The following is an 8,682-nucleotide window of genomic DNA, read 5'->3' on the forward strand; positions in this document are numbered from 1 at the left end:
TTTACCCCTTATTCAGTAAAGGGTCCAAAACGCGCGTCCAACCCCCCCCGAACCTAATAGCGCCCGTAACATGCAAATGCATGTTGATGGCCCTATTAGGTATTCCCGCGCGATTCAGAAAGCAAAATGTGCAGCCACGCCGTACATTTTGCTTTCAGAAATTAGCGCCTACCCAAAGGTAGGCGCTAATTTCTCCGGGCACTGGGAAAGTGCACAGAAAAGCAGTAAAAACTGCTTTTCTGTGCACCCTCCGACTTAATATCATGGTGATATTAAGTTGGAGGTCTCAAAAGTTTAAAAAAGTAAAAATTAAAAAAAAAAAAAAAATTTTAAATGGGCCCCATGGCTGTCGGGTCAAAAACCGGACACTCAATTTTGACGGTGTCGGTTCTCGAGCCTGCTGACAGCCACGTGCTCGGAAACCGGACGCTGGCAAAATTGAGCGTCAGCTGTCAAACCCGCTGACAGCTGCTGCTTCGGTCAAAAAAAAAGGCACTAGGGACGCGCTAGTGTCCCTAGCGCCTCTTTTTACCGCCGGGCCTAATTTAAATAAATTAAGATACTGTATCGCGCACATAAGAGAGTGGCCTGTGCGCGCGCCGGGAGAGCTCTCCCGCGTTTTTACTGTATCGGCCCATTAGTCCTGATATTGAGCAGGTGTAAATATACATAAGCTTACATGCATACATTACTTATAAAATAACAACTTACATAAATGTTGGCCCCTCCCTGGAACACCCTTGGCGTGCCCCTTTTTTACATATACAAGTTTACTTGCGGATCCTGATTTAAATATGTAAGTGGCACCTTGAGGTTTTTAAAGGAGCATATACTCATGCACAACTTTTGAAAATTCATCTTTTAGATTTGCAAACTTTCTCATGTAAATTTACACCTGCTAATTATTGTGTGTGATATTAAATATGTTTATTGTGGACTATTGGCCAGTTGGGAGGTCTGAGCGAATTGGGGAGAGTTCAGGCTGAAGTACCAAGACCTGACGGACTGGGAGAACTGGTGGAATAATTGGTAAAACTGGTAATTTCACTTATGCATGAATGTTTTAAAATATACTGACTTGCTTGTATAAATCCTGATTTATGTGAGTCCCATTGTAATTTTGCACATAAAATATATACGCATATATAGGAAAAGTATACATGTTCAATGTATTGAAATATGCACATATGTGATACACATGGGTTATAAAATACTGTGATAAAACTACACATGGCCATATATGCCGCCGCACAGTTGTTTGAAATTTATCCTTAAAGTATGCTATTGAATCGTTTTCGTACGGAAAATGGCGCCGGCAGGAGATCGACTGCAGGAGGTCGTTCAGCGAGGCGCCGGAACCCTCGCTGAACGACCTCCTGCAGTCGATCTCCTGCCGGCGCCATTTTCCGTACGGAAAATGGCGCCGGCCATACGCTTATGGCCGGCGCCATTTTCCGTACGAAAACGATTCGCGGCGGGAAATCGCTCCCTGACCCCCGCTGGACCTCCAGGAACTTTTGGCCAGCTTGTGGGGGGCCTCCTGACCCCACGAGACTTGCCAAAAGTCCAGCGGGGTCCGGAAGGACCTCCTGCCGTCCAATCTTTTTCGTCTATGGCCGCCGCCATTTTCAGCGCCATTTTGAAAATGGCGCCGGCTGAAGACGACAAGATTCAGAGCAGGAGCCCGTTCCGGACCGCTGCCGTTCCGGACCGCCGCTGGACCGCAGGTTATTAAGTTATTTGGGGGGGGTTCGGGAGGGTGGGGGATTTAATTTAAAGGGTCGGGTTATTATAATTAATGATCTGTTTTTTAAATTGAAATTCAGTCTTTACCATTACATATCTGGTAGTAAATTCACATTAGATTTTAAAATGTTGTCCTTTGCTTTGTTTTAGGTGAAATTCAGTATAAAAACTTGTACAAGATTCCCCTCAGCAACCTGGTTGGGCGCAGCATAGAACGACCTCTAAAGTCCCCCTTAGCACCCAAGGTCATCACTACACCAACTTCCAGTGGCATTGCAGCTATTCCCGCTACTCACTCATTATCACTATCTCGGATGGAGATAAAGGAAATAGCCAGCAGGACACGAAAAGAACTACTAGGTAATACTTCTGAATTATTTTAATCATTAAATCAATCCATAATTGTTTTGTGGAATGCTAATAGTAAAAGAAAACATACGACTCTGCATCAGGGACTTTGCTGGATGCAGTTATGCTGAGGGGCTTCTACCATGAAGCTTGCAAGGATTTTCACTCTTTAGTTGTGTTTAATCCTGATTCGGGCCGATGCAATATCGGCGCATGTAAAATGGGCACTCGTGATTGAGCACCCGCTCTCCTAATGCGCGCCAATCCACTTTTCCCGGGTGTGTGATTTAATATTAAAATGAGTTGCCATAGTAAAAAGGAGGCACTAGAGGAAAGTGTGCGTCCCTAGTGCCTCCTCGGCATCAGGTGCCCAGGAAACGTGGCTGTCAGTGTGGATTAGGAAACGGACGCTCAATATGAGCTTCTGTTTTCTCCTGCTACCAGCACAATATACACCCACAATATAAATGGCATTGACCGTGTATTTTATGGGTGTGTATTGGGTGCCCAGAAATTTTTTTTTTTTTTTTGCGACTTTTCTTTTTACAAGATTCCGCTTTCTGTGCTTGCTCCTACTTAGTATTACAATGATACTAATAGGGGAAATTACAGAAAGCAGGAATTTTTGTTTCTTTCACTGAGCCCTTGAGTGTGGCAAACCTTTCCGCCAGCCCCAAGCTAACAAATTTGCCACGTTGCAATGGGCGCATTCGCTGCGTGGGAAATTTTTTGAATCGCGGGGGATTAGCTAATAGCCTCATCTAGATGAACTTTACATATGATGAACACTATTGGCTATGCACTCGATTGGACACGCTAATCCCTATATTGCAACGGAGGTTATGGACACCATCCAAAACGCAGTACAATTGCATGTTAAGCTGTGCACTGGCTGGCAGCGCATGGTATTGCATCAGCCTGATCGTGTTTAAGCACATGCAGCATTGTGCACAATTGCATATTTGAATTTTGATGTGTTTATTTTATTTATTTTATTAAGGCTTTTATATACCGACTTTCTTGATACAAATCAAATCAATTCGGTTTACAATGAACTAAGTAGAATATACAATTAACCAATCAACAAGAGATACAGAGCATACAGTTACATTATAACAAGGAAGCCTTAACTTGGAGTAGGAAAATAAAGAAGGGGTGAACGGAGCAATAAATATATAAAGTGCAATAAAATAGAATAAATACTATATACAGAGGAGGGGGCAAGGAGCCAACCTCTCTTTAATGGATATTATGCATGAGAATTTGGAAAAAATTTTTTACAGAGATGTGTGGTGTACAATTCTAGATCAGGGAATGGAGTTTGTAGTGGGGAAGGCTTGGCTGAACAGCCATGTCTTTAGTTTCTTTTTAAAAGTTGTTAGACAAGTCTCCAGTCTGAGGTCCGGAGGCATGGCGTTCCACATGGAGGGGCCTGCAGTAGAGAATGACCGGTCTCTGATGTTTGCGTGGTGCACTAATTTGATTGTAGGAACGTGTAAAGATCCCTTGTAAGCATCCCTTAAAGGCCTGGCTGTTGAGTGCAGTCTGAGAGGATGAGACAGATCAAGCGGGGTTTGATGGTGGATATTTTTATGAATGATTGTGAGAGATTTATGGAGGATCCGGAAGTTTACTGGGAGCCAGTGGAGATCTTTTAGAATAGGAGAAATATGCTCTCTCCGATTGGTGTTTGTCAGGATCCTTGCCGCTGCATTTTGTAGCAGCTGGAGCGGTTTAATGGTAGAGGCTGGAAGACCATGCAGAATGGAGTTGCAATAGTCGATCTTAGAGAACAGAATGGCTTGGAGGACGGATCTGAAATCGTAGTGGAATAGGAGCGGTTTGAGCTTTTTGAGTACTTGTAACTTGTAAAAGCACTCCTTAGTAGTGTGTTTTATAAAATGCTTTAGGTTCAGGTGACTGTCGATTAGGACTCCAAGATCTCTGGCGTGTGATATATGTGGAATATTTTGTGATTGGAGAAGTATGGGACTACCTTCTGGAGTAATTAGTAAGAGTTCGGTTTTAGAAGTGTTGAGCACAAGGTTGAGGTTGGATAAGTAGTGGTTTATAGTTTGTAGATGAGCGTTCCATAACCTGAGTGTTGAGTCCAATGATTTGGATATAGGGATAAAATTTGAAGGTCATCTGCGTAAATATAAAATTTGAGTTTGAGGTTTGAAAGTAGGTGGCAGAGGGGGAGAATGTAGATATTAAACAGGGTGGGTGATGATAGGGAGGAGCCCTGGGGGACGCCAAAAGGAGCATTAGTATAAGGTGATTCCATGTTTTTAATTTTTACCTTATAGCCTCTATTACTGAGGAAAGATTCGAACCATCTGAGGGCTTGAGCCTTGTAATTCCTATGTCTGAGAGTCGGTTTAGGAGGATGTTGTGTGATTTACCGTATCAAAAGCTGCAGAGATGTCGAGGAGGGCTAAGAGAAATGACTGTCCTTTATCAAAACCAATATATAGTTGATCCAGGAGGGAGGTGAGGAGGGTTTCCGTATTGTGTTCTTTTCGGAAACCATATTGTGACGTGTGAAGTATATTGTGGTCTTCTAGGTAATTTGAAAGTTGCTTATTTACAATTTGTTTTGTGTATAATGCTTTAATTCAGTCTATGGGCGTGCACGTCACGGATCTTTTTCCAGCAATGGTTGATGGGTCTTGGAGGGAGGTGAGGGGGACTTGTCAAACTGAAGACTCAAGGCCTGGGCCCCATGGACCTGTGCCTTAGATAACATTGTTCTGCACACAAGTAAAGGTTCATGTTTGTAGGGAGCAGGTATGTTCAATGAAAAGGAGAGGATGTTTAGGTTGGTCCTATAATTTAATCTTTATTAGTATGATTTAACCTCTTCATGCAGGACTATCAGATGAACCAGGTGCCAAGGCAGAGGGGTCACAGAAACAGAAGAAACATGCTTGCAAACGATCAGAAGGGGAGTCCCAGCCAGGAGCAATAAGATCAACAAGCAGTGACAGGTAGATGAATGCACTTGATCCAAGAACCAGGTTAATATATATAGTGTGGTTACCATGAAAACTTGAGTTGTGGCCCTCAAGAACTGGGGTTGCCAATGCTTGCACTATGTTATATACTGAATATGTGTATGTGTGTGTGTGTGTGTAAATATACACACACATTCAGTATACAACATAGTTGTATACTGAATGTGTGTGTACGCGCGTAACCCTTTTAAAATGCCCCTGTGCGTGCCGAGCCTATTTTGCATAGGCTTGGCGGCGCGCACAAGCCCCAGGATGTGCATAAGTCCCGGGGCTTGCAAAAAGGGGCGGTCGGGGGCGTTGCCGAGTGCCCCAACACAGCAGCCTGTGACGGGGCCTACCGCGCCAGCAGACAGCCGGCACGCGTAAGTTACTACTGCCCGGAGGCAGGCGTAACTTTTCAAATAAAGGTAGGGGGGGGTGATTAGGTAGGGGAAGGGAGGGGAAGGTGCGGGGGGATAGAAGGAAAGTTCCCTCCGAGGCCGCTCTGATTTCGGAGCGGCCTCGGAGGGAACGGGCAGCGCGCGCAGGGCTCGGTGCACAAATGTGCACCCCCTTGCGCGCCGACCCCGTATTTTATAAGATACGCACGTATCTTATAAAATCCAGCGTATTTTTCTTTGCACCTGGTGCGCAAACAAAAGTACGCGCGTGCGTAGATTTATAAAATCTACTCCATAGTATATATATTTTAATTGTATGATCCATTTGGTCTGAACTGACCCTGATTAACTGACTACTTCAGGGGAAGACAAATAAGATATGGGCTCTATGTAGTTTTTCTGAGTTGGGTCTCTGGTGCGAGTGCTCTTGGAAACTGATTCAGCCTTCCTTCCCACAGGATCATTTCAAGCTCTTTTGAAAGCAGCTCTGAAGAGCAGCGCCACTACTCTACCAGTTCAGATCCTGATACCACAGTAAGCATGGAGGAGAGCCCTCCATTCAGCAGCAGTCCATTTCAGCTAGCGACTTCCTTTGACCAAGATATTGTTGACTTGAAGTGAAGACAATCTTGGAGCTCCTGTTTTTCCCCCCTTTCTCTTTTTCTTACAATTCTATAGGTTCTGTAGGAATGTCACAACATGACTTCAAGTGCTAAGAGTTGGGGAGCACTTAAGCAAACTTAACCAGTAGTCAAGCTTTACAGACACGCTCTGGAGAAAAGAGCCAGTCCACCTTTTCTCTCTCAACTGAAAAAGCATCATCTTTCCATTGGAACAAAGATGGCGGATACTATTTTTTTTTTTTTTTAAGGATGACATTCTTAAATAAATAACATGTATGCTCTTGGCTTCTGATGGAGCTATAGTGGATGAGATAGTTTCATCATATACATAATTAGAAATGACATCCCAGATTATTTTTTTTAAAGACATATGCCAAACCTTGTCAAATATATTATAGTTTTCTTTATCAGTCTTCTTTAATCCAGTTTCTACTATAGCACCTCAGTTAAAGGATGAAACTGACTGACTTTATGAAAAATTAGGGTAAGAGCTGATAAATGAGTATGAGGTTAAAATTAAAAGTCAATTTCTTTTCGTTCAGCTTTTTACCACCATTGTTTATTCCTCAGATTAAACCAGAAACTAGAATGGAACTCAGTTGAAGAACATTTTAGAAAGCTAATTATTTATTGCCTACAACAGTGCAGAAATCAAACTGAAAGCCAAATTGCAGATAATGCACATAAAATAATAGTACAATCTGCTCTTACTCGCTCATACCTTGCAGCCTGCCTTCTTTTTCTGTATTTAAGATTGCCCTCTGTTTTCTTTTAGAATGTTCTAGTACAATCTCAGTAAACACCACAGACACACAGGGCCAAATAAAAACATTGCAGTTGTACTTTAAAAGTGATGAGCTTTATTGACTGTAGCTATATACATAACATATTTAAGTATTTTATCTGTTGCAATTATGAAACTTTTGAATGCAGAAAGGCATTGCTGTGGAGAGGGACAATTTTAAATTTCTCATTTTATTATTTCCAAGATGAAACCTGGAGTTAGAAAATACAAATAATTTAATTTTTTTTATTATTAGAGTCGCATAATTCAGTCTTCAACAGCAGTTTCAGTGACATATAATGAAAAGAAAATATTTAAGGAATGGAAAACATGTAGAACAGCTTCTTAAAGTCATCTCAAAGCTGTGAATCAGTCGCTTTCTTCTGTAGTCACTGGCTGTATCTATATGACAGGCATATGCAGGAATATCCATGATTGGAAGGGGAATTCTTATTGCAGAGTATTGGCTGTGGTGTATACCTATATGAATCTCCCTCACAATACTGAAAACTGAAGCGGCAATGTTGATATTGTATATGGAAATATGTGGTGATTGCCTATGTTTAATGGAAAAAATGTATTTCAAAACTGTTAATTTTCTTTCCTTGACTCCTCAGAGACCAGATCAGATGCATGGGCGTTGTGCCCCCCCCCCCCCCTCCCTTCACACACACACACACACACCCCACCAACAGCTGGAGACTGAGAACAAATGTTTTGTTTATATCAAAGTACTTTACTACCTACAACATTTCTGTATTCCTGGACCAAAGAAACCACAGATTAAAGGATCCCCCCACCTCCATTACAAGCAGTGGTGAATCTTTTCAAATAGACTCAAACTCAACTGGACCCCTCCCAACCTCAAAGAGACTTAATAGAAAAAAAACCAAAGCAGACACCTATCAAATTAATTTGTCAGGAAAAAAAAAAATATATATATATAATATACATTCATACATATATACAGTAAAGCAGGCAGTAGGCTAACTTGGATGGGATCCTTGACTAGTCTGGTAAGACTCAAGGAAATAAAATTAATACATAAGAACTAAATTTCTCCTTCCTTATCATCCTGCCAGACCGGTCCTGATGCATGGGATACACCTTAAGCCACCCTTAAACTGGGAAGGAGCCTAAAAAGCCTACGCCTGCCCCATAGCATCCGTTATCTGCACATCCAGCCCTCAGTGCCTAGAGAAATAAGGCAAAGAAACCCTTGTGCCATCTTGCAGATCTCCTCTGGCAGAAGCAAATGTTGTTCTGCCCAGGAAGGGGTAGATTTTAAAGCATCGGCGCACGCACATGGACACGCTGATTTTATAACATGCGCGTGCCGGCGCGCCCATGTTATAAAATCCGTTGGCTGCGCACACATGTGCACTGAATTTTCTAATCCGCGCACGTATGTGCGAGTGGCGCACAAGGGCGGGTGAATTTTTGCAAAGTCCATACAGCGACGCAATCGGACCTTCCCCAGTTCCCTCCCAGTCCGCTCCAATTATAGAGGCAATAGGCTGAGCATAGATTGCTAAGGATCTGGTGCTTTATAAGACTTTTACGAGTGCATTTGGTCAGAGAGCAAGTGGCTAACAGCCAAATTTTAAATCAGCCTTGTGCATAAAAATCACCACTTATGCATGTGGCTGGGCCCTGCGCTTGCCACGCACATTTTCAAAAGGGCCCGGCCACAAGCGTAAGTGGCAATACGCGCACAAGGGTCGGGCCCTGAGAAAGGGGCGGGCTGTGGGGGGCAGGGAGGGGCAGGGCGGAATGGAGGCCGG

General features: G+C 43.0%; 1 protein-coding gene across 3 annotated transcripts in view; it reads left to right on the forward strand.

Moving 5' to 3' along the window:
* Positions 1 to 8,468, forward strand: part of GARNL3 (GTPase activating Rap/RanGAP domain like 3) — a 706,353-nt gene extending 697,885 nt beyond the window's left edge. For all 3 annotated transcript variants that reach the window (XM_029613069.1, XM_029613070.1, XM_029613068.1), the window contains 3 exons: positions 1,897 to 2,106; positions 4,967 to 5,084; positions 5,950 to 8,468. In XM_029613069.1, coding sequence (XP_029468929.1) covers positions 1,897 to 2,106; positions 4,967 to 5,084; positions 5,950 to 6,112 — 491 coding nt within the window. In that variant the 3' untranslated portion in view covers positions 6,113 to 8,468. The remainder of the gene's footprint in view (positions 1 to 1,896; positions 2,107 to 4,966; positions 5,085 to 5,949) is intronic.
* The last annotated feature ends 214 nt before the right edge of the window (positions 8,469 to 8,682 follow it).

This window comes from Rhinatrema bivittatum, chromosome 8 (assembly GCF_901001135.1).
Source record: "Rhinatrema bivittatum chromosome 8, aRhiBiv1.1, whole genome shotgun sequence".
Taxonomy (NCBI): Eukaryota; Metazoa; Chordata; class Amphibia; order Gymnophiona; family Rhinatrematidae; genus Rhinatrema; species Rhinatrema bivittatum.